Source organism: Protopterus annectens, chromosome 12.part0 (assembly GCF_019279795.1).
Source record: "Protopterus annectens isolate FY-2018-M chromosome 12.part0, PAN1.0, whole genome shotgun sequence".
In the NCBI taxonomy this organism is placed as follows: Eukaryota; Metazoa; Chordata; order Ceratodontiformes; family Protopteridae; genus Protopterus; species Protopterus annectens.
This window is the reverse complement of record NC_056746.1, coordinates 185038329-185064543: the sequence shown is the minus strand read 5'-3', so window position 1 is coordinate 185064543 and position 26215 is coordinate 185038329. Positions and strand designations below refer to the sequence as shown.

At 40.7% G+C, this 26215-nt stretch overlaps 1 protein-coding gene across 1 annotated transcript in view; it reads left to right on the top strand.

Moving 5' to 3' along the window:
• The first annotated feature begins 632 nt into the window (after positions 1 to 632).
• Positions 633 to 26215, top strand: part of LOC122816149 (hexosaminidase D-like) — a 922622-nt gene continuing 897039 nt past the window's right edge. Inside the window, exon 1 of the mRNA XM_044088904.1 lies at positions 633 to 728. Within this exon, the coding sequence (XP_043944839.1) occupies positions 637 to 728 (92 nt within the window). The 5' untranslated portion in view covers positions 633 to 636. The remainder of the gene's footprint in view (positions 729 to 26215) is intronic.

Below are 26215 nucleotides of genomic sequence, written 5' to 3'. Positions count from 1 at the left end.
TGAGATTCAAAGAGCAATATGCAAATGTGACCAGACCATCTTTCAATGCAACACCAAGTATCTGTGTTAAACCACGTATAGCTTTTTACTTTGGATTGGTTTGCCATACTTTCTTCTCTTTATGACAGTTTGTGCATATAGTTGGTGCCTTCCCCAGTAGTCTTAATTGCCATAGACTGGTCCATTTAGAGAATATCTAACAGATTGCAAGGGAGTAGTAGAAGTCCTTTTTGTCATTGTTACAACACTATTGCACACAAGGACATGCTTAACATTGGGGTTTCCATATTCTGGGCCCCACATTTATCATTGGCATTTTCTCATTCTCTACATACTACTGTGTAACATTATGAAATTGATGAATTGATTCATTTTGCAGCAGCTATGGTACTAATAACAGGGGAACAAGCATTAGGCAGCTTGGCAGGAAAAGCACTTTTAGAGTATCTCTATAGTAATATAGGGTGAACAGATAGGGACAGCAGTTAAACAAGTTTGTCATACAAGGTATCAGAATTCTGTCATGTACAGTATCAGAATATTGTGTCTGAAATGCTGTAGTGTATCATGAAAAAATGAGTAAGAGTTGTTGGCGTCTAGTTTAGTTCCATTTCAATTTTGTTTACTACAGAAGAAATGAACATTATTCGAGGACAGCCTCTGAACTTGTTACGGCTTTTTGTTTTTATCCTTGTGGCGGTGGCAGCAGTCAAGCTGTTATCTTCCAGGTGAGCATTCTGTTACTTGCGATATAAAATCAAAGGTTGTGAAATTGGATTTGTCTTGAATTACCTCATGCATTTTGCATTGCAAGGACATATAGTGGTGCAATAAAAAAAAAAATACTGACCATGTCCAAAACTATACATTTAGCTTGTGACTGTGACCTTTTCATGGTGTAATTTTCTTTCTCATTGTCTTGACTTTGGTCAGTGCTGCACAGCTTCTGTCTTGGACAAAGTAGCAGTGTGCCTGCAGTCATACTTGTAATTGAGTTTTGTACCCTACACTGTCAATGGGTAGTCATCCTATCCAAGAATGATGCAGTCTGTCTTTTTGGTGGGAAATCCTCATATTTTGTGGATTCTGCAGCCCAAAACTGTTGATAAGAAGCCCTTGTAGGTGAGGATGAAGCAACTTAAATTAATAGTGAGAAATCGTTGTAGCTGAGCATAAGCAATCCTACTCTTGAGGTAGCGTAGCCCAAAGTTTTAGAAAGTGCTCATGACATTCTTGAAACAGAAACCTTGTGCTAAATATGTACCGCTGAAGGGAGATGCGGAATCTTTAGCTTCTCTCAGAAATATTATTTTTAATAACTTTTTTTAGTCTTACAGTGGGTTTTAATTGTCTAACTTGAAACTTTCTAGCAAAGTTAAGACACACATCCAGTAAAGACTGCAGTCTTTCATCTGTTGATGTTTTCAGGGCCATGTCAAAAACAGTAAGGGTCTTTCTGAAAGCAATTATTTTGAAGATCGCCTTAGAAGTAAACACTCTAAAATCGGAACATAGATGAATGCATTATTTTGTATCAGTCCATTGTTGTTGCATTCTGTCCTTTCCATCTTTCTTCCTAACATAGTAATGACGAACTGAACATTACAGATTATTCTAATTTTGTAAATGCACCTGCTTCTAGATTAGATGTTTTAATTAATGGTCCTTAGTACTTCTGTTTTACTGTTCCCCTCTATGAAACACAAAAGTTCAGATTTTTTGAAGTCACTGTGTCAAGTTTCACAGATTGAGTGTAAAGTACAAATCATGCTTTCCACCTTGTAACTTCTGAATTTCCGCTGCAGCTATAACTTTTGCTCCTTCAGCACTCCTATATCTCAACTTCCTTGATGAAGAATTGTGGACAAAGTCAGAAATTATTGGGGTACAAATGCTCCAAATCAGGGACAATTTTTAAATATTGCTCTAATTAATTTAAAAAGTTAATACAGCAGCATGTTTTGTATAAATTGGCATTTCCTGAACTATAAGAAGTCTGAAATTGTAATGTCTGGCATTATTGAACAACTGTAATCCTAGGTTTACCAGAAAGAAAAGCAAAATCCAGGACAGTTGAGAGGTATTTCAGCACTTTAGAGAATCAGTGGTTTGAAATAGTTTTAATAGTTACAAATAATTGTATATATTTTTCATTGCTTTCATGTGTTTAGTACTATAAAATTGTATATAAGCATGCTTAGTACTATAGAATTGTGCGTAGGCAAATTCTACTGAATTTTTCCAGTCTGTATATTTTCTAACATCTACTAGATGATGATTGTGTGACTTTTTTCTTCTAATATGTGACAGAGATACAGTTGGCAGAATACAACTTAAATAGTACTTAAAAAAAAAAATTTCTTTGAAAGTACTGGTTCCTTGGGAGGAAACCTGTTAGTAAAATTTGATCTGATGGCAATTTGCATTCTATCCTTAGCTGTTGGGCTCTTATCCAATCCTCGGATCCGACTTGGCCTTTACTAAAGCTCATGGCCATCAAAAACTGTTTATCTCCTACCTTACCCAAAATGCACCAATCCCCAACATACCTCAGATCTTGTTTGCCACTTTTTGTGAAAGACATGGTCAGTCTGAACTCTTGAGCGCTAATTGAGATAAGTATTATTTTCTTCACATTTACTCTTACTTATATATATATATATATATATATATATATATATCCCTTACCTTTTACACTCAGTGTAATTCTGTTCTACTTATAGTGTACATTCCTGTGTAATTCTGCTTACAGTTGCTGGTATTCACCTTTCTGTTTTTCTAAGTCATCATGGCTGACAAAGGGCCTGCCGGGTTCAAAAAATGTCAGACGTGTAGGCATAAATTACCTTTATCTGATGCCCATGCTTTGTGTTTATTATTTAGGCCCTCAATATTTACAAGAGGATGGTGTTATTTGCAAATATTTCAATCCTGGTGAGACAGTGCAAGAGGAAGCACCTGGACTGCCCAGAAGAATCCCTCATTGAAGACATCAACTGCAAGGCAGGGGAAGGGTTACCAGAATCTCCCCACAAGGATGATGCTTTTGGTGACCTTTTGGAGCTGCTTTGCCAGCATGGGGGAATAGACCACTGCTTTTCCAGCATGGGGGAATAGACCACCAAAGCCCTGTCCCCTGAGGAGTCCATTTTTCTGGAGGCTTTTGAAGTGAGCTCTTCTATGTCCTGTTGGTTCATCCTCCACACTGTCTTATTGACCTGGTGTCATGGAGGGCATGGAAGAAGCCTGATACTGTGAAATCGAACCCCAAGAAGCCAGATAAGATTCTTGCATTGACAGAGGTCTGTTGGAATCAAATCAAGTTTCCCTCGGTGTCCAGGGGACCGTATGTTCCTCCCCCTCCTTTGGGCAGGTCACCACGAATGCCTATCTTTTAGGGTGAGGGGACATTTCGAAGGGAGGACAGTCTAAGGGACATGGTCCGATACTGAGGCCAGTCTTCACATCGATATCTTGGAGATGAGGGCAGTCCTCCTTGACTTGTAGGCTTTTCAGAACATTCTCCCTAAGGGTGTGATTTCATTTGAGACCGACAGGGTGATACCATTTTGTAGCTGATCTCTTACCTGGTGGGCCTGGACCCATTAAACCCTCAGACCCATAAGTTGACCACATGCTTCCTCCAATTCCCTTGATGGCCCGAAATCCCAAGCTTTCTGACAGAGTGGTGCATATGTTGCCCTCCTCTTCAGAAGCTGTCTACACATAATGTGTATGGCAGTAAGTGGAAATGTTTTGCTTATTGGGCTACCTCTAAGGGGTTGGATCCCTTTTCGGCCCCTGTAGCAGTTGTTTTTGACTTCCTGATAGATTTGTTTCACTTGGTCTCTAGTTATTCTACTTTTAAGGTCAGGGCCGGCCTTAGCTGAAATGGCACCTTAGGCGAAGTAGTGCTCCAGCGCCCCCTTATGCCGTACCCACAACATACTCACAAAACAACCCTATTTGAGCCACACCCACAGGTAGGTCACTCCCCAGGAAAGCCACTCCAGTCATTTCCTTAAATCATTTAAATGCATAAGAAGAAAAAGATACCTTGTAATGTAGTTAAATTGCAACTACCTTTGTGTACTTATTTCCTACTTTAAATACTAGAACTGGATCATAGTCAAGTAGGGCCGTAGGCAGGGTAATAGATTGCCCCCCCCCCCCCGAGCAACCCCTATTGCAGCAACCACTACCCTCCAGCAGCAGCCCCCTCCCCAGCCAGTCCAGTGTTCCATTACTTGGTTATTTCTCACCAGTTACCATACAGACTGTTCAAATCTATCAGTGCGCATACTGTTTTCATATTTACTTCCACAATGTTTACAGATATTGAAATAAAATAACACAAACACAGATAGCCATTTGCTAAACAAACAATACAGTCTCGCAATGCAGATTTAGCATGAGCAGTAAACTTCTCTGCCCTTGAAACTCACATTCATTAAAATAGCATGAAAACCCAGATTCATATAAAATGCATCTGGCCAGTGGAGGATCAAGTTTACCTTTGGGCTGTTTTCAAAACAGACTACTTGCACACATTTTTAAGGCCATACATATTGTTTTTTTGATTCATCTTCCTGACTGTATTAAATTATATTCCTTGTATAATACAGCACCACTTGTTAGAATGGGTTTTAAACATTATTTTAATAAGCAATGAAACAAAATGTATGAACCAATAACTACCCATTTCAGAAAATTTCAACCATAAAAGGCCACTCAAAACTTCTGTAATTACAATCTACCAATATCACTCGATACGCACAACCTCTGCAGAAGTAAAACCATCTGAATAATTCTACATTAAAGAAATCTGTAACTAATGAAGAGGTTGCTACTGACAAACAACTTTATATTTTAATGCTTTATCTATAAATTCAGTGCCTGCTGCCCTTGAAGAATTAATTGCCTATATTACATTAAAAAAATTGGTAAGTTAGTTATATTGCAATAGGAAATAAACCAACAAGTTCATAGTTACTACGTATCTCATACAAAGGAGGACATACTCAGGAGTATAGAACCCCTTTCCCCGTTATAATGCAAACAATCATATGGGTACTACACTGTCAGCACTCCATTTCCATGGTGTAGGACTAGAATCCACAGCCCTCTGCACCAAATGCAATTATGCTACCAACACTGCTTTCAGATTCTACAATACAGTGTGCCATTTGATAAACAAAAAATCAGCTATTTGCACTTGAAAACAGACTTAGCATGAGCAGCAGTAAACTTTCTTCATCACTTATGTTTCAATTGTTATTTAGAATTGATTATTTTTATTATGATAAAACTAATAAAAACATTTCAAACAAGAAAAAAAAAAGATCTACTTTTGTCATTACAATTATCAAAAGTATGTTCTGTTATTGTTAACACCTGATAGGAAGAGCTTGAATATGTCCTGTGAGTTGCAGATGATGTACCAATTCCTATCAGATATGAAAGTTATCTACATATCATAATGGTACAACTTGGTTGAAATGTTCACATGCATTGCATGTGTGTTTTATATATATATATATATATATATATATATATATATATATATATAGTTCACATGTATTGCATGTGTGTTTTTTGTATATATATATATATATATATATATATATATATATATATATATGTGTGTTTATATTGTTATTTTAACATGTCCAACATCAGATTTGAAGAGGGAAAACAGCACAGTGTGCGACTGAAATAGAAGTGAAGTGCTAAGCAGTATGGGAAAGTCTAACTAGCCCTGCAGCCTTTTTGCTTGAGGCCTTAGTCTTATGCATTACAAATGGATGAATCTGTTGTTACATTAAGTACAAATATTTCATTCATTTTTACAGGAGGGATTTACCCCAGAAAGAATACATGCCAACTCTAAGGTCAAACGATCTCAGAGTAAAACGAATGGGTAGTTTTGTTAGAAAACCAAGGCTTTCATGTTACTCCAAGGAGTGCTATCTTAGCATTGTACATGTAGTTGAGTGAATGTGGAAATATATCCCCATATTAGAAGGTACAAGAAGCAGAAACACTGAAAGCCTTTTTATCTTTGTATTTAATTTAAACTTTACTTTTTAAAATTTTAAGGTATATGTCTTCAGATTTGCTATAATGCATTTGAAATGACTGCCACATTTTTCTCAATTGAACTTTAGTCATGCATGCCAAAAGACATCTTTTCTCCCTTTACAAAGCCAAACAAATTTAGTAAACCGTGCAAATGTAGCATCATTTTTTGTAGTCCTATTAAAAAGTAATTTACTTCACAAATGCTATATTCTCACTAGCACATCACTGTTGCATTAAACTAAAGTCTTCACACAGTAAAATACCCAGATATGCTTTTAATACACCCAATCAATGTGACTGTGTTTAATATATTTCACGTTAGTGTTTCCAAGTAAGGAAACTCCCCTCACATCAAACAGTTTTGCACAATGTACAGTTTACCATACTCCACTTCTCTTTCTTTTATAGCTCTATAAATCTTGAAATCTGATTAATAATTTTATTGATCAAGCCTCCATCTTCCTTGTAGATGAAATTGAGAATGTATTTTGCACCAACTTGCAATACTGTTGGTCTATAAAACATTTGAAATTTCTTCTTCTACAACAGCTATCCCTAGTTTGCATCTGTAACTCTGGTGTCATATAAAACATTTGAAAGTCCTTCTTACACAATGGATGTCCCCAGTTTGCATTTATAACTGTGGTGTCATACAAGCCATCACTTCCACTCCTCAAACACCTTGATGATGACTTTGAACTTAGCTTTGGCATATTTAGTATCTAATCCATACATATCTGCATTACCTCTCCAAGCTATATATTTCTGTTCCACCTTACTTTAGTTTCCTTAAATCTCTTTTTAATACCCATTTATTGCAGTCAGAGAGAACAAGATAACAAGAAAAAAAGCAGGTGCATGTACACGTACACAGCCACTTTACTGAGACAGCCTTAAATGCTCTGAACACAAACATATTTCTGCTGATGAAGCTACTTGAAATATTAAACTGGATTGCCTTTCATCAGTTCAATGTGACACCCCTACTCTCCCACAAAGTAACACACACATACTCTCTCACACAGCAACACACACACACACTCATAGTAACAGAATGACTAATTTAAATTACATACAAACACATATACACACAGACACACTTTCTCTCGCATACAGAAATGAACAGCTTAATTTACACATAGACTCACACTTACACTTACCTTGTATTGAATCTGAATGGCCACACGTGCACGCATGACCTTAACCCCTCTCTTCACTGAACTAACTTAAGTTCCGCGAGTGATGACAGAATTTTTTTTTTTTTTTTTACTTGTTGAAGCCAGCCTCCTGGCCAACCTGAAGCTATAAATGTGGGAGGGTGCTTCCCCCTTCCCTTCGCCCTATGGTTTTGTTATTTTTTGCGATCTTCTCGGCGCCCTTCACTCAGAGACAGGGCGCCGTGAAGATCGCAAAATAACAAAAGCATACTAATTAAAATAAATAAATAAATACATAAAATTCTACCCTTTCCGAGGCCGGCTGTACGGCGCTCTAGGCAGTTGCCTAGTTCGTCTATGCCTAAGGCCGGCCGTGATTAAGGTACAGTTGGCAGCCATTTCCAATTTCCACATCGATAGAGGTATGTCTTTAGTAGCTCTCAAAATATCCAAGGCTTTCCTCAAGATTACCTTTTTGTTATGTCTTCCGGTCAGGGACCCTGTCTCTCCATGGTATTTGCCTTTCATGCTCCAGTGTTGGCTGAGCCTCCCTTTGAACCTTCTGCAACGATTGAGTTGAAATTGTTACCAAGAATAGGGTTTTCCAAAATAACAATTACTTCTGCCACGTGGGTGTCAGAGTTGCAAGCCCTCTAATCAGTACCTCAGTACTTGATTTTTCTTAAAGGTAAGGTTTCTCTTTGCACGTACCCCTCTTTTCTTGCTAATGTGACTGTGGAGTACAATTTGAACCACTCCATTCACTTACCTGTGTTTTTCCAGGGGTTTCTGAAAAGGGAGAGTCCTTGCTGCATTGCTTCACAGACAACTGATATTTTATTTGGATAGAACAAAATCTTTCAGAAAGTCTAAACAGTTGTTTCATTTTCAAAATCCTGGTTGGGCATGCCAGTGTCTAATGTTACTCTCTCCAAGTGGATGTCTGATTATACTTCTGTGAGGTATAGCTTGAAAGGAAAGCCCTTGCAGAGTAAACCAAAGGTCATTCTACCAGAGCTATGGCTACTTCTACAGCATTTTTCTCCAGAGCTGCATTGGACGAGATTTGTACAGCTGCTACCTGGCTGGGTCTTCACACCTTTGTGTCCCACTACAAATTGGATGTTCAGTCTAGGTCCAGAATTTCCTTTGGTTCCACCGTATTACTCGGTATCCTTCTGTGAGACTTCCCTAGGGTTTTACATGGCAGGGGACGCTGTCCCACAGATTGAATCCAGATGGAAAAGGCAACATTGGATACAAAATTTATGTAGTTGCCATAGTGATAGATCTGTGTTGTCTTTTTCTGTCTGTCGAACCTTCCTTCCCTCCCACCAATCCGTGTGTTTTTAATGAGCCTCTTGACTGTGGGATGATCAAGTCTGGGAGATCTTTCCTCTTCCCTTCTGTGTTGGGGTCCTTCATGTTATTGCCCATGGAGTTTGACTATTGCAGTTTGAGGTAATATGGGGCAAACTTGATCTGAGGTAGTCTTGAGGAGTGAGGAATTGTGTAGAGGAGGCAGAGCTCAGTGGGCTGAAGTCTATGGATTGTGGCTGGTCTTGATCTGAGTCTGATCTAATAACACACAGGTTGAACCAGACGGAAAGAGACAACAAGGGTCTGTCATTATGGTACGTAAGTACATAATTTCATTTTCTTTGTGCAAGTTTGTAACTGCTTGTATACTTTCCTTTGAGAAATCTATTGTTTAATTGTATTTATTTCCAAGTAGAAAGGTTTACATACTTAAGGCTAGTGATTAATTTATTGGTTTAAGGGTATATGTATTGAACAGGTGTAAACTTAACTAGTTGTTCTACCTTTGAGTAATGTTTAAGCAATTGCGCAGTACGAGTATTTAATAGTCAGCTCATTTTAAGGGTAATGTGACTGTTTCTTGGTGTGTCAAGGTCATCTAGTTGGTTACAATGACACAGCAGGTAGTATTGATATTGGAGAGGTATCCTAAACTCCCTCCTGGATAACATTGTACTTATACTGGACATGCATCATTAAACCTTTCTGAATAAAATTGTACTTGTAATCAAAAATCTAAGACAAATTTCTAGTTACAGTTGTAAGGTAGCAGTGGAAAACACAGGACTTGGAACAAGGTAGATTACAGCCTTGAGAGTAAAAGGTAATTCCGAAGCTGGTGACTATGAAGCTTATGTGGGCATGGCAGGTGTTTGGCATATTACTCAAGGCAGCAGAGTTTATCTACTTATTTGTAAACCGACTGCACACAAGTGTCCCTTTTTCAGGGGTGACCCAGGACCACTGTCTAGTTAAGTAACTTATTCACTGTTGGTACAGTATGCAGATGGGGTGGAAAGAGTGTTACCATACAGTCGTAAGGCTAGTTAGCCTTTACATATTACTTGATCAGCCGTTTGATTATGAGACTATAGCCGTTGACCATCTTATATTCCTTTACATGAGTATTATTTTATTTTATTTATTTTTTATTTTACATTTTACATTTGTTGACCGGGCTGGTCTAGCTGGATACATGTCCATTTTCAGTAGAGGCCCGGGGAGAAAAGCTCCACATAGAGATACATAATAATACAATTACATAAAAGAAGTCCCCCCCCCCCCTTATTCCAGCTCATAGGTTACAGTGATAATTTATGCAAAAATGCTTATAATTAGTGTACGTAGGATAGATTGTAAATATTACATATGAAGACATGAAGGAAAGGAGGGAATGGGTTAGGGGGAGAAGAAATTAGCCAGGGTTAGTGCAGGTGCATAGCCAGTGATTATTGAGATGTGATTTTAGATGTTTTTTAAAAAGTAGGAGAGAAGTCTGAGCTGTGATTTCGGTTGGAAGTTTATTCCATAATTTTCCTACAGAGTTTGAGAACAAGGAGTCACCTGCTGAGTTGTTTGATTTAGTTGTGTTGATCAGTAGTTTGTTTGAGGAACGTAAATTTTTGAGGTTGTTATATGGTATGATAAGGCTAGAGAGTATAGGAGTGTTGTTAGGTTGATACAGGGTCTTGTGGGCTAAAGTAAGTTGGTAAGATTGAAGCTGGTTAGGGAGTTCAAGCCAGTTTAAGTGTTTAAGATTTAAGCAGTGGTGGGTTCTGAAAGGGGAGCCTGTAGCAAATCTAGCAATATTATTGTAGGAAGTTGCTAGTTTCTTGAGGTTGTTTTTGGAGATATTAGTATATATGGGAGCAGCATAGAGCAGAGTGGATAAAAGGTGAGTTCGAGCTATGGCAGACCTAGCTTCTGGAGAAAGATAGTTTTTGATGCGATAGAGAGATCCTAGTTTCTTATTAATTAATTTTATTGTATTGTTTATGTGTGTCTCGAAGTTTAGGTTGTTGTCAATTGTTATACCTAGCAATTTAGTGGTAGGGTCAGGTGAGATAAGGGTACCATTATTAGAAATAAGATTTATTTGTACAGGGGAAGACTTTTGGGTTGGGGTGAAAAGTAGCAATTTAGTTTTTTGGGGATTTAGAAGAAGGCAACGGTAGCAGAACCATTGTTCAACGGTTTTAAATGCTTTTTGAGTAATTGACTGAAGTTCGGTTGGTGAGGAGGCAGAGCAGATTAATGTAGAATGCAGGTGGAGTATGGGATTTCAGATTGCAGGTCATTTATGAAGATAGAAAATAAAAGTGGACCTAAAATAGAGCCCTGTGGAACGCCGAGGGAGATTGGGCGGTGATTGGATAGTTCATTTTGCCAGAGTACGGCCTGCTGACGATTGCCAAGGTAAGATGTAAACCATTTTAAAGATAGAGAATCCAAGGAGAGAGACTTAAGGGTGTGGAGAAGAAGTTGATGGTTGACCATATCAAAAGCTTTGGATAGGTCAATGAAAACTGCGGATGATAGTCTATTGTTATTACGGTTGTTGTTGATATAGTTTGTGAATGATAGTATGGCAGTGGTAGTACTATGAAAAGGTCTAAAGCCATGTTGGCAGTTGGCAAGTAGGTTATTTTTAAGAAGGTGATTGAGTATCTGCTTGTGAATGCATTTTTCCAGAATTTTAGCTATAGGGGATAGTAAAGCTATGGGACGATAGTTGGAGAAGTCATTGGAGATTCCACCTTTATGTAATGGGATAATATGTGAGATTTTCCAGATTGATGGTACTTCACCTTCTTTTATAGATCTGTTTATCAGAATGGAAATCGGGTAAGCTAGGGCTTTAGCACTTTTTTGCAAGAATTCTGCTGGGAGTTTATCTGCAGATGGGGAGGTTGGTTTTAACTTTTGGAGAAGGGAGGAGATGTAAGAAGTGGATACTGGTTGGGGATGAAATTGTGGTGGTGGATTATGGGAAGATGTGGGCAAGTTAGATATATCAGGTGATAGGTGGCTAGCTAGAGTTTGAATGGTTTCTGTGAAAAAAGAGTTGAAGGCATTGGCAGTTTCTTTTGGATTAAAGGCCATACCATGGTTTACTTATTAGCCAGGATGAGAGTTATTTTCCCACTGTTTATTGAATTACTTTTTTTTTCTTTTTGGAAGGGATAAACTGTACTACCACTTGTAAGGGTGACAAAATGGGATTGTTTAATTCTAGGAGTATGTTATTCTGGAAGACAGATAGGGAAATGTAGGGGACATAAAGGTTTGTAGGCTATAGAAAGAATACAGTGTTTGATGGTGAAACAAGTGTTAGCCTTGTAAAGGATATAAAGAATGTAGATTAGATTATTAGCCAGTCATGAGTGGACAGATGATCCGCTGTGGCGACCCCTAACAGGGAAAAAGCCGAAAGAAGAAGAAGATAAATTTTATGCTCATTAAACAGCAAAGCCATATGTAGTGAGTGTAAAAATGGCAGACTTTTTTTTTTTTTTTTTTTTTTACTGTATGAGTTTCACAGCACAGCAGACTTTTATTTTAGTGAGCATTACCCATAGATTAATACCCTCATGATAACCTTCATTCTGTAATTGGGGTGGGAGTGTACAGATCATCCATTGTTCAACAAACACGCTGCTTTACTGGTATTTGGGTAGTGGTGTCCCTGCTACACTCCTCTGACAGTCTACCAAAGGTCAGAGTCCTTCCCACTGCCTGTCTGTGGGTGTGATGGGCTAAACGTGGAAGTACAGGGACTGCCTTACACCCAGAGACAAGACCCTTTCAGTTTTCTGGTGCTATAGTAAGACAAAGATCTCTTGGAAGACTGCTCCTTACTCTGGATTTCTTCAGCTGCTGAACTCAGATAAGAAACCCTTTTGGGTTTTATTTCCTCCCTCGGCTTTTTTGTTAGTACTTGAATAGTGTGTTCTGCAGCTGTGACTATTTTCTTCTGATATGGAAATTGTATACGCTTGAAGTTTTACTTTTATCTACAGTATAAGGCCTAAACTATTTCTGTTGATTAAAATTTCATTTGAAACTTTTAACAAGAAAAAAAACTTGCTGATTTTGCATTTCTTCCTTTGGGGTTATGATTATTTGAAGTGATTCAACAGGTTTACATGATTTTAAACAAATTTCTCATTTAAATTGAGATTTTGGAGCGATTTTATATGGTACACATTTCTGACAAGATTTTTTTTTTCATACGTTTATGCTTTATTTCTTGTCTAATATTGTTTTATGCTGTTTCCAGTAATTTGGAGCTGAAACTAGCTTTTTTAATTAAAATTGGGAGACTTTTCTGACTTGTATTTTGTGCTTTGAACTGTGTTACTGAAGCTGCTGTCATTTTATTCTGTGCAGTATTCAGAATAGTATCCCTGCAGAAATATACTTTAGATTGCATTTTAGAGGTTTGATAGTGGGATTTGTCCATTTTTACTGGGCTAACCATGCAGTTATTATTTGGTATTTCTTTGGCTAGTTTTTTGTCCCCTGACTTGATGGACATTGATATGGTTCCCTCACCATCTATCCCTTGTACAGCTAAAAAACATAGAACTAAATCAAGAAATATGCCTCAGCCTATGGCTTATGACTCTGCAGTAGCCTTGGGCAGGCTATTGAACCACTTGCCTTCTTTTGCCTCCAGGTCCCCTGGTGTGGAGTTAGTATCACAGCTGTGCATCACATGAGGGTCAAACATCCTGTGGGGCTGTATCATTGCCTGGTTCAAGTACAGGAGAACCAAAATCTTCAGCTGCAGAGGAAGTCAGGGGTGTAGAATCTGCTGCCAGTGTTGATACATTTGCTGCATGGGGATTCTCCAAATAATGTAGTCAGTTTAAAAAAGAGACAGAAGACCCACCAAGTTGCAGGGCAGCAATCTCCAACTATTTTCCCATGAGCTGGTGACGTGGCTTGATTCATTATTCAGGTAATTGATTGTGGGGTGCAAACCTAAGTTAAGAGTAACGCTGGTGTTCCCACCCCTGTTTATCCACCCAAGGATCCTGATTTTGAAGGGGATCTGGAAGCTGAGGTTTCAGAAGTGTTAGAGACTGACCAGTCAGTTTCTTCTGTGGATGAACAGGCTCAGAAACACAAACAGTTATTTTTGTTTTCCTAAATGCTGGCTAGATTTAGGGATGTATTTATTTGGGAGCAATCACTGGCTGCCCCCCCCCAAGATCAGCAGAGTCTATGATCTTTAGGAGGATGAGACCCTGGACTTGACAACCTTCCCTCCACTGATCCCAGAGTTTGAGGATGTTTTAAGAAGACTTGCAATTCTCTTGTGCTGAATGAATCTCTGCCTAAAAAGTGTTTGTGTCTAAGCCCTCTTGGCTGCAAACCTTGCTTCTGTGTCCCCAATGACCTCTTCCAGTAAAAAGACAATGTCATCATCAAACCCAGTCCCTCAAGATAAGCTAGGCAAAGGGCTAGAATTTCAGGGAAAGAAGCTGACAAAGTCCAGCATGGTAGCTTTTAAAGTGTTTTAACTACCAGTGTTTTATGTGGAAGTTTGTGTTGAGATGTCTGTATAGTTTTTAGACACGTTTGCTGCATAATTACCTGCTGAGCAGAAAGACTGTGAAAAATATTGATCTGATGTTGTTAATCTTCGTTCATTCCTTACTGATGGGTTATCGGTTCCGTCCTCGGAACCGAGCCAGCCAATATCAAGTTCGCATCAGCCAAAAACTCAAGAGCCAAGGTCCTACCCAGAATGCTGTGCTCCTGTTACCTCAGATCTCATTTGCCGTGTTGCTGTACAGCCGTGTCAAGCCACTCTCTCAGCTAAGTGTCTAAATTTTTTGAAAGTTTTATACGTTGTTCGTACTTTAAATATTCTCAATAGTTTATACTAATATGTTTCTACCCTATCATATACTTTAGACTCTCTCCTTTTAGTTTTTTTCCCTCTTTTCATACCTTGTGGTATTTCTCCATTACCATCATTGATAATACTACCTTTCTCTTCTTACCCTTTTTTGGGTAGCCTTTCTTCTTCCTTTTTGGTACTGTTCTTCTCCACACCATTATGTCAGATAAGAAAAGTAGCATTGGTTTCAAGCAATGTAATGATTGCGGCTGTAAGTTACCACTTTCCAATGGCCATGACTTGTGTGTCTACTGTCTGAATGTCTCCCACCTTAGTGTAGATCCTCCGTGTGGGATTTGTAAAAATTTCTCTACCAGGACTCGCAATGAGAGGAAGAATGTTAATTTTGAAAGGTCTCCTCAAGTCTCCTTTCCCTGAGGCTATTTCTGGGTCGGAGGGCTCACCCCCTCCTGTTAAACCCTGTAAGAGGCGTTCTTCCTCTTCTCCATCGAAGTTGCTCCCTTCTTCTCCCTCTGGAGATCATAGGGAGTCGACTCATAAGAAGGTGAAATTGATTACTACTTTGGCGGTGCCAGCTGTGACCCTTTCAGCTCCAGGTTTGGCACCGCCCCAAATAATTCTGGCTCTGGCTATGTCTTCCTTATCAGTACTGGCACCGGAGTTCCTGGTGCAGACAACTACAGTTCCGACATTTCTGTTGCAACCCAGGTTCAGTCCCCTTCGGCACCACTGGTACAATCTCCTTTGGCTCCGAGTATGACTTCTGTACTCCACGGCGCAGACATTTTTGGCACCGACATGTGCGTTGGTGCAGTCCTTCTCATCACCGTCCTTATTACTGTTGCAAACAATTTTTATGACGGCACCGTACCCTTCGGGGCAGACTTTTACCTTTATGGTGCAGACACCTTCAACTACTATGGCGCTGATGTTGGCACAGACTACTTCCGCACCATTTTCTTCGGTGCAGACACCCTCGGCTCCGGGCTCTGCACCTATTGAATTACCAAGGACCAAATATTCTCCTTCACTGGATCCATTTGCTGGCAGTCAATATAGTCCTTTCCTAAAAAGTCCAGAATCTCCATCACCTTTTTCCATGAGGTCAACCAAGAGTCTTTCTGAACAAGATGTGTTGCTGCTTGTTGATCAGTTGCTTGTGGCCAGAGGTCTCTCTCAACCATCGAAGTCCACGTTCCCTCATTCAGGTGAACGTATATCTCCTCAAACCCCAACATTCACTCCTTCTTCGACTTTTACTCAAGTTTCGAAGCCTATTACTCCGACAGCAGCTTCCCTTCCTCTGACTCCAATAGTGGATCTCACTTTGGAACCAGAGTCGTCCTTGTGGCCCTTGGTGCACTGGGCATCGGGCTCTTCTCAGACCAGTGGCTGTGCTGTGGGAAAGGGCATTCCTGGCTCCACGCCAATTATTTTCTATGGCACCCTTCAGGGATCCTCTCTCTTATGGTTCACGGTCCTCTTGAGACTCCTGGTCTGGGGGCGGGCTCGTCGGGGTGGGGTGTGACCCCGGTTCCGAGGTTGTCGTGCTCTGTTCCGGGCTCCCATCCCTCCTTGGGCGGGCCAGCCTTCCAGGCCATGGAGAGGGCACTTGCCTCCGCTGGCAAATCTCACCTGTCAGTGTCCCCTCCCCCCTCCCACTGTGCCGCAACTGTCACAAGCCTCAACCACCGGACACTGGGCACAAGAGCCTCAGGTTTCTCCTCCTCAGGAGACCCCCTTTTTGCAATCTTCCCCAGAACCTCCCACTGAGGAAGTACCCCACAAGCATCTTGTAAGAGGAAGCACATGAACTCTACGGAGGAGCCATTGACTGAAGCTATGGATTTTGATGACAGGGAAGGGTCCCCATGGTCACCCTCTGATGAAGTGTCCTTTGGTGACGTCCTCGAGATCCTTAGACAGAGGAGTGACTGGAAGTCCTCTAATCCTTCCTCTGAGGAATCCGTATTCCTGCAGGCTTTTCTTGCCCGGCCCCCTACCTCCTGGGTCACCCTGCCTGCCAATGAGCTTGTCCAGCTCATCGTCCAGCGCACATGGAAGGCTCCTGACACCCTAGAAGCGATAACAAGGAGGCCAGATAAAATATTATCGCCCCCAGCTGAGTACCCACATTGGTCACGAGGTCTTCCAGTAGATGCTATGGTAGTGGCAGCTGCAGCTAAGAAGGATTTGGCGGAAGAGAGCCAAACTTTCCATCCGCCCAACAAGGAGTCCCGGGCGATTGACAGATTAGGAAAGCATGTGTTTGTTCATCGACCTTCGCCGTGAGGTCTTTGAATTATTTGGCACATTTTACCAGGCTTCAGAGAGATCTTATCGACCAGCTTTCTGAAACCTTGGCAGGAGCTGTTTCTGACAAGGTCCGTGACAATGTGGCTTCTCAGATAGCCACCCTAGAGTCCATTTCCAACTATTCCATGCGTCTTATATCTCACGCTACGGAAGGGGCGGCTAGAGCAGCAGGTGTAGTTGCCAGACGACATGCTTGGATGCACCTTTGCGACTTTGTGGACTCCTTTAAGGCTTCCTTCATGAATGCCCCCATACAGTCCGCTTCTTTGTTTGGCCCTAAAGTCAAAGTGGCAAGGTGCAAACAAGATGGCAAGACCCTGAAGACCACAGACGAAGAATCCACTTAAGTTTATTGTACCTTTAGTGCTTCGGCAACTGCCTTCAAGGAGTATAAAACATCACATAACTTGCACAGTTTATATACCCTAATATATCTAACAATTAAACAATTAGCCTAAACCAATTAATCAATAAACATTAAAAAATATGAACATATAAATGACATTAAAACCAAAAAAGAAACAAATGCCTTTTATAGGCACTCTCTTAATTGTAATAATATGTCATTAAAATTCTTTGTTGTTGATAAGGTCAGGCAGGATTTAAGAGGTGGAGACTGGGAGACGGCCCTTGGTATCAAGGAACTAGTTTGGCAGTTAAAGCTTAACGCAACAAAGTACCCAGGCTTAAATGAAGCAATTAGCATTGGCGACATCCTCAGAGCAAAGAGAAATAGATTGTAATAAAATGTATAAACACAGATATGGACATTTTTTTGATATACTTAAAACTAGTATACATATTTGAGGCAATAAATTGCTAAAGGAAGTGAGGGAATAACAAACAGTTACATTATAACAGCGGGTTTTATAGAATAAAACTGCTAACAGTTCTTGCATATGAAATCAGAATGTGTTTTTTGTTATGTCTTAGTGTTTAGTGGTCAGTTTGTGCAATTTATTTAAGCAATGTTCTGCATTTTAATATGAGCTTTGAATGTATTTAACAAATGTATATTTTTAAATAATTATTCCAAGTGATATTTGTTAAAAACGTTTTTTAAAAATGGTTTTTAAGATACAGTAAGCAGTTATAAGTAAGGTGATATCATTCAATGTATTTTAGAGAAATGCAAACACATCTATTTAACATATACATTTTAAATGAATTAAATGTATTCAGTTGATGTTATTAACTTAATTAATCACATGACAGGGTTGTCTTAACATAAATATTGAGCTAGGCAACAACCCAGTACACTTGAAAAAGCCCGTTACGAACGGGCGAAAGCGCTTGTGGTTATAGCTGTGTCCTTTTTGGCGTTGTGCTGTGGAATTAAAGATTTGTTATATCTACCCGTCCGTTTGCAAGATTTATTGCTAAACTTTGAAGAGTTTATCTAAGTACGAAAGTTTTGGTTGAATTACAGAACTACTCTGGGCAGTCTACGGAGAGTGTGCCGCTTCCTGCTTTTGGACTTTATTAAAAAAATTCTTAATACTGCTTTCTCATCAGATAAGAAGACTCCAGTTATATTCAACATTCAGACCCTGAGGAAATAAATACTGCTTTCTCATCAGATAAGAAGACTCCAGTTATATTCCACATTCAGACCCTGAGGAAATAGTGTCATATTTCAAAATGAAAATACTTTCTTTATATAACAACTTCTTTTTATACAGATCATCAGAAAATACATATATCTTTCCTTTTGGTTCATGCAGAAGATGGCAAGACCCTGTCTGCCATTGGTGTCACTCCACTCCTCAGCGATTCTACTCCAGAAATCAGAGGAGAGGGAAGATGTGACACAATAAATCACAGGGCTCTTTCCGGGACGCACGTGCCGAGTTCTCTTCTAGAGGCAGAGGGGGAAACTCCAATGGGAAGACTCCCCTTTCGGGGCAGATGAGGTCTGCGAAACCGGGGTTCTAGAGATTCCTTCTCTGGCCAACGCTATCAGCGCTCCTGAAGTGCTGCCCGACTAAGCGGTTGGCGGTCATTTGTCCTTGTACCTCGCTACCTAGCAAAATATAACCGCCGACTCTTGGGTACAACGGATAATATCCAGAGGCTATCACATCCCCTTCCATATTTGTCCAATCTTGTCAAGAATATTACCCGATATTCCACCCAGTCAAAGGGAAGCAGAAGCACATGAAATCCAAAAGCCGCTACAAAAAAGAGTCATACAGACGGTCCCCCCAGACCAGACAGGATCTGTTTTTTACTCAAGGTTCTTTTAAGTGCCAAATAAGATGGGACTGGAGACCAATTCTGGATCTAAGTACACTGAACAAATTTCTAAAAACAGAGAAATTCCAGATTGTCACAGTTCAGTCTATCCTTCCTCTTCTGGAAGAAAACGATTAAATGTGCTCTGTAGATCTTCAAGATGCGTATTACCAAATAAAAATGGACAAACGCTCAAGAAGATACCTCCGCTTCCACATAGGAGCCAGTCATTACCAGTTTCGAGCTCTGCCCTTCGGTTTCTCTACAGCATCCAGAGTGTTAACAAAATGCATGGCAGTGGTTATCGCTCACTTGCGACTTCAAGGATTCTAGATGTTTCCATACCTAGACGACTGGCTCCTCACCGCCCCCACCAAGCATCTACTGGGAGAAGCCCTGCAGTATACTCTCTTAACAGCTCAAAGCCTGGGAATCACTATAAACTGGGAAAAATCCAACACAGCCCCAGCTCAGTCTTTGGAATTTATAGGGGTACTGTTGGACATGAGAAGGAAGCCGTGGTGGTGCAGCGGTAGCATTGTCGCCTCACAGGAAGAGGTTCTCCCATTCAATTCTCGGCTGGAGCGCCTTCTGTGTGGAGTCTGCATGTCCTCCCTGCGGTCGAGTTGCATTCAAAAGACATGCGTAAATGGGCGTGCCTTCATTGAAGGTTGGGCGTCGAGCTGGCACCTTGGCACCATAAAAATCTACTGCCAATCATTAGTGGACTGAAGTTCCGCTGTGCCGACCCCTAACCGGGAAAAGCCGAAAGAAGAAGAACTGTTGGACATGAGAAATTGCACAGCATCCCTTCCGGAACACAGGCTTCAGAAAATAAGGCAACAAGTTCAACTGCTGCTCTGTCACCACAAATCTCCCACTCGATCTATACTCCAGCTATTGGTGTCAATGGCAGCCTCGATTACCATTGTTCCCCTAGCCAGATTCCACATGAGGCTCCTTCAGTGGCTACTTCTCACTCAGTGGTACCCTCTACAACATCCTTTGTCTTTTCAGATAAGTGTAACTCAGAGATGCAAGCAAGATTTACTCTGGTGGACGTCTCAAAATCCCCAGCAATGGTCTCGCCCCTTCAACTCCCATCTTCCGATAGACACGGTGACCACGGACACCTCCCTGATGGGGTGGGGGGGGCTATGTTAGGGGAAACTCGGTCCAAGGTACCTGGTTGGAGACAGAGGCCCTTTTGCATATCACTGTCCTGGAACTGAGGGTGGTGCTTCTAGCATTGCAAGCATTTCATTCCATCCTTCTGTCAGGTTCTATTGCGATCCAATCAGACAACATGTCAGTGGTCTGGTACATCAACATACAATGGGGCACCAGATCTTGCCCGTTATGCCTAGAAGCCTTGAGAATATGGCAATGAGCGATAGCTTACAACCGCTTTCTTATTGCAACGCACATTCCTGGGAGCGCCAGCATGATAGCGGACAAATTGAGCAGGTGCATTCTACAATCTCACGAGTGGTCCCTCAATCTTATAATAATGTCAAAAATCTTCAACAGCTGGGGCCAGCCTTACTGTGACCTATTTGCCTCCCCAACCAACTAAAAGTGCAGCAACTATTTTGCCCTAATCCCCCCCTCGGGGACGGTCACTGAGGGACGCTGTAGTCCACGCTTGGCCCTCGGGTCAACTTTATGCTTATCCTCCTCTTCCCCTCATCTCCCAATTTCTGAAGAAAGCATGACAGTTGAAGAGCAGAGTGATCCTCATTGCCCCGTTTTGGCCTTGTCAAGTCTGGTTTCCCTTCCTCTGGCCTCAGCTGCTAGATCAACCGTGGATCCTCAATCCATCCTCAATGTTTATCTCCCATCGGCAGGGTCTGGGTCACCCCAATCTAACAACCCTGAAACTGACAGCTTGGTTTCTCCACTTCCAGTGATTGCCAGGCATGAAAACCTCTCATCCCCTGTGCAAAATATTCTTATTAGATCTTATAAATCGTCCACCAGACTAATTTATCTTAAATGGAAAAGCTTCTCTCTATGGGCAGCAAATAAACAATTAGACCCCTTGTCAGCCCCAGTTTCGGTGGTACTGGATTACTTATCACATCTTTTCCACTCTGGGGTGTCTGCCTCTACTATCTGTGTGCGTTTAGCTGCCATCTCAAATATCCATATTGGTATTCAAGATTCTTCACTTATGTCACACAGACTCTAAGACTTTCTTGTAAGGGGTTATTCACCTAAAACCTCCCTTTAGAGAACCGGTACAACCTTGGGATTTGGCATTGGTTCTGCAAGCTGTAACAGCTCCCCCCTTTGAACCCGCGTCTTCATGTGATGTAAAATATCTCTCTTGGAAAACTTTATTTTTGATTGCAGTCACATCGGCCAGACGATTGTCAGAACTTCAGGCCTTATGCATCAAACCTTCCTATCATATCTTCCATAAGGATAGGGTATCACTGATAACTGATTCTGCCTTTTTACCAAAAGCAGTCTCAGAGCGGACTATCAACCAATGTATTGACCTTCCAGTGTTCTTTCGTAACCATTCTAACAAGGGAGAGTATTGCCTGCACTCCTTGGATGTTCGTAGGCAAATACGATTTTATCTGGATAGAACAGAATCTACCTGTAAATCAGACCAGCCATTTCTGGCTTTTTCTGGACCTAGACGGGGTCATCCTGTATCTAAAGTTATATTGGCTTCATGGTTGAGAAATTGTATTACCTTTACCTTCAACAAAAACAATCTCACCTTGCCTCAGAGTCAAAGCACATTCTACAAGATCTATGGCAACTTCGGCAGCTTTCCATGCTAAGGCTTCTGTCAGTGATATTTGCTCAGCTGCAACTTGGGCCAAACCTCATACCTTTATTCTTCATTACAAGTTAGACTTGACCTCCGAGGAAGAGCTTCCTTTGGCTCCATGGTGCTCAGGAATGTCTTTCCATGAGGGCCACCCAGAGATACAGGTAGCTGGGGACTCTGTCCCATCAGTAAGGAATGAACGAAGATTAACAACATCAGATAAAGAAGTTATGTCTTACCATAACGTTCCATCTGTGTTTTTGATCTTCGTTCATTCATTACTTCCTACCCTCTGTCCCCCTTCCAGAAGTTCTTGGTTGATCTCATGTACTCCTTTATTGCAGGTCTGTTATGACCAGAGGTAGCCTCTTCTTTTATCTATCAACTTGCAAATTTGATCTGAGGTAACAGGGATCAGAGCATTCTGGGTAGGACCTTGGCTCGAGAGTTTTTGGCTGAAGTGAGCTTGATATTGGCCGGCTCGGTTCCGAGGATGGAGCCGATAACCCATCAGTAATGAATGAACGAAGATAAACAACACAGATGGAAAGTTATGGTAAGAGCATGGATCACTGCCAAAATTTCTTTGAAACTAATGTGCTTCCATGCATCCTTGAGCCTCCAAGTGGTGGCACTTGCACTCCCATTGACACAGCTCCCCATCCAAAGTCAGACAAATCTGTCTGGACAGATTGCTCCAGGACAGGTGGGAAGAACGGAAGTCCTGGACTGATACACAACTGTGTTCTCCACCACTGTAACTCTCGCCTGAAGAAGTCCAGCAGCAGCAACTGGAATTCCAGAGAATGTAAGTGCTGGGTCCAACAATTTTGTACATACCATTGAATTTTCCTCATGTGGAGATAAGCTAGTGGTATAATGGGAATCATGGATGACATCAGTCCTAGAATTTTTAGGAATTCTCTTGTTGAGGCAATGTTCATCCTGGAGAATTCCTGAAACATCATCATCTGGTTGGACAGGATCTTGTCTTCAGGAAGAAAAGCTATTCTTTTGTCGGTGTCGATTAGGAACCCAATGAAGATTAGTCTGTGAGGGTGTTGGGCACTGCTTCCAAAGGTTCAACTTAAACTAACCTGGGAAAATAAGGTCAAGACCTTCTCTAGCGATTTCAAACACCTAGAAACAGATTCTGCACAGATCTGCAAATCGTCCATGTAAGGAAAAATGAGAGTGCCTAGAGTCAGGCAGTGAGCTACTACTGGAGCCAGGGACTTCATAAACACTCGAGGCAGAGTGGATAGCCCAAAGGGCAATGCAGAGAACTGATACTGCGCACCAAACGCAACAAATCTCAAATATCTCCTGAAGCAAATATCAGTGTGGATATGAAGACATGCATCCTTCAAGACCAGGGTCACCATGAAGAGTGGTCCGGCAGAAGAGGAAGCACTATCTACATAGTGGGCATCTTGAACTTGGTGACCTTGACAAGGGCATTCAGAAAAGAAAGGTCCAACACCATTCTCTACAACAGCTATTTTTGGAGATGAGGAAAATTCTGGAGTAGAAACCTTTCATTCTCTCTGAAGCAGATACCGGCTCTACAACACTCGAGTCCAGCGTATGCCAGAGTATAAGGGGGAATAACAAAGTCCAGTACAGTAGGTGAGGGGGAACCCCTCTCCCCGAACCAAGATAGATGTTCGTTCCACTGCCACACGTAATCTCTGTCATTGATGTTGAGCACCCATTTGCCGTAAACCACTGACAGACAGGCCACCTTGTTGAGCGCTATCATTTGAGACAGGGCATCCAGAGAGGAACCTGGGGATGATGGGTACCAAGTCACTGCATAGTCGTATGTTAGGGGGGTATCCTTTATGGGAAAAGAACCCTTCTTGTTAGGTTTGGCACAGTTCTTATCCACAACACCAAACATAAAAAAGAAGCGATGAGGTAAAAATACACATAACCACGTCCTTCTTTATTACAACATACTATTGACCATGAACACATCCTAATGTGTCAAACTTCTCAACTTCAAAATACATGACATAGATACCTTTTCATTTAAACCTGGAGTTCTATATGAATAGAGTTTCAACTGCAAAATCAGCTCTTGACGCTCCAAAAGTAATTGGTAAGGGCCACCCTTAATGTCAGGAACAATTTGATCTGAAACCCTAAAAACAAAAGAGTGAGAGGGGTACTCATTACAATGCCTAGCCAAGGCACTTTCGACCTTCTTTTTCCTTATATTATACACATGCTCATAGATTCTGTCTTTCAGCTTCCTGTCGGTCTTGCCCACATGAAATGTGCAACAAAACTGACAGGTGGCCAAATAGATGAAGTATTTTGAAGTTGAGAAGTTTGACACGTTAGGATGTGTTCGTGGTCAATAGTATGTTGTAATAAAGAAGGATGTGGTTATGTTTATCTTAACTTGTCTCTTCTTTTTTATGTTCAGTGTTCTCCATGGAATATGTGAAATCAATTTTTTTAACGTATCTTGTAACAGCATGTACATTTTTTTAGTGTTTGAGTGTTGTTAGGTTATACAGATTTTAAATTACTTTATTATTTATGTTGTTTATTTGTTTGGGATGGTCCACTGTATATGCTTAATTTTATTTTTAAATGTTTACGATTAGATTTTTTTGTAGAATATATAGTTTTTTAGGTAAATAGTTTTGTACTTTAATTAGACTTAATAACAATTTAGAGCACATGATCAATTAGTGCTATTTAAGCTGTGTTTGGTCTTTTTGCTTTTTGTCTGATGAAGTTTGGCTATTCAGCTGAACGAAAAGCTTAATGAAATAAATTGTGGACTTCATGTTTTACTTCTTGTTTTGAGCTTATTCCCTGGTGCGCTGGTGTTTTTTTTGTTTGCCTTTTCAGTAGATTGGTGTTGTAGCCTTGTTATTCAGTCGGTCGATGGCTACTGGCAGCACTGGGAGTTTGAGTTTACATTCTCCTACCTGTTTATCCGATACTACTCGAATGGATTGTATGGATGTAGGTAATTTGACTGCACTTTTAAGTGTAATGAACGAAAGACTGGAAGACCTCAGAGCTAGAATGGATAGTTTATCACAAACCTATGATTTTGCTATGGGGAGAGAACCCGTTGCTTCCACATGTAAGGGGGGTGCGAGTGGAAGTAGTTCTAGTAGTGGAAAGAACGGTGAGCTACAGGGATCATCTGTTAACCGTGGATTGTCTGCTTTGGTTCTGTCAGTGAATGTGTCTGCTTCTTCGAAAAGTTTTGAGATGCCTGATGTCACTACTTGGCTAAATGAGCAACCCCAGTTTGGGAGCATCTTTGATACACCAGCTGAACATTCGGTTGAAGGATGGGTTCCCTTGGTGAACAAATGAAAGATTTTGGATCAGAAATCTTTAAGGGCTAAGAAGCTCCAACTTGAAATAAGATATTTCGAAGAATGTAAAAAAGCAGCGGTAGTCCCCAAAGGGTTACGCTCATGGCAGTACCCCTCGGGGTTGGAGCCTGGGTCAGATTTTCATTTGGAGTTGGTACGTCTATTTGACAAACACGGTTTGAGTTGATGCAGCTTATGAGTAAATGACTGTTGACAGTTTGACTGCTGAAATAGCTGAACTGGATCAGGATATAAAAATGCATGAGGACTTTTCACGTTATTAATGTGATTATTCAAGAATTTTTACTACCATTAACCAACAAATGTGTAAAAATTCAGAAATCAAATTGAAGAAATTGAGAAGGGATATAGATGCCTATAAGAATGAGATCGCTTATCCAACCCCGCCCCCTTCTCAAAATAGGAATTACTTTGAACAGAAAGCACATCCTCAACGTAACAACGTGATTGTGCGTAATGGGAGACAAATGACCCCATTGACAAGTGGTGTGTCTAATAATGTGAACGGCAATGTGAACGGTAAATATAGAGATAAGGGGTATTTGGGAAGTAACGACAATGGTTTTATTTTATCGGCAAAAGGGGAGATGAAGCAACTTAATGATGAAGAAAGAGGAGGGCAAGCCCCTTTTACCAACAAGGGGCAGAATCATCAGAAGTACTACAATAAAAGAGAGAAGAACAGCAGTAACAAGAGAGAGAACAACCGAACGAGGAACTAGATGGTAACTTTGAAGATCCTGTTCAATAAGAGTGGTGACTTCAAAATTTACAAATATTCTAAGTACAGGGTTCCTGTGGAGCTTTGTGAATTGTTTTCTAAAGGTTTGACTTTTCTCCCGTCATAACACTTCGATTTATCTAGAACCCTCATTGACTTGAAATTATTTATACATAAATTGAATTTAACTTTATTATTAGGTAGCAATGAGACAGTGAATAATGTCATGAGGGTACCTAGTACGTTTAACCCTCCGACTCATCCTATATTGTCTTGTGTTTGAATTTTTATGCGAAGCTGAAATAAGAAGTTTATGGTCAAAGCGTGTTAATGTGGTCAACCTCAATATATCAG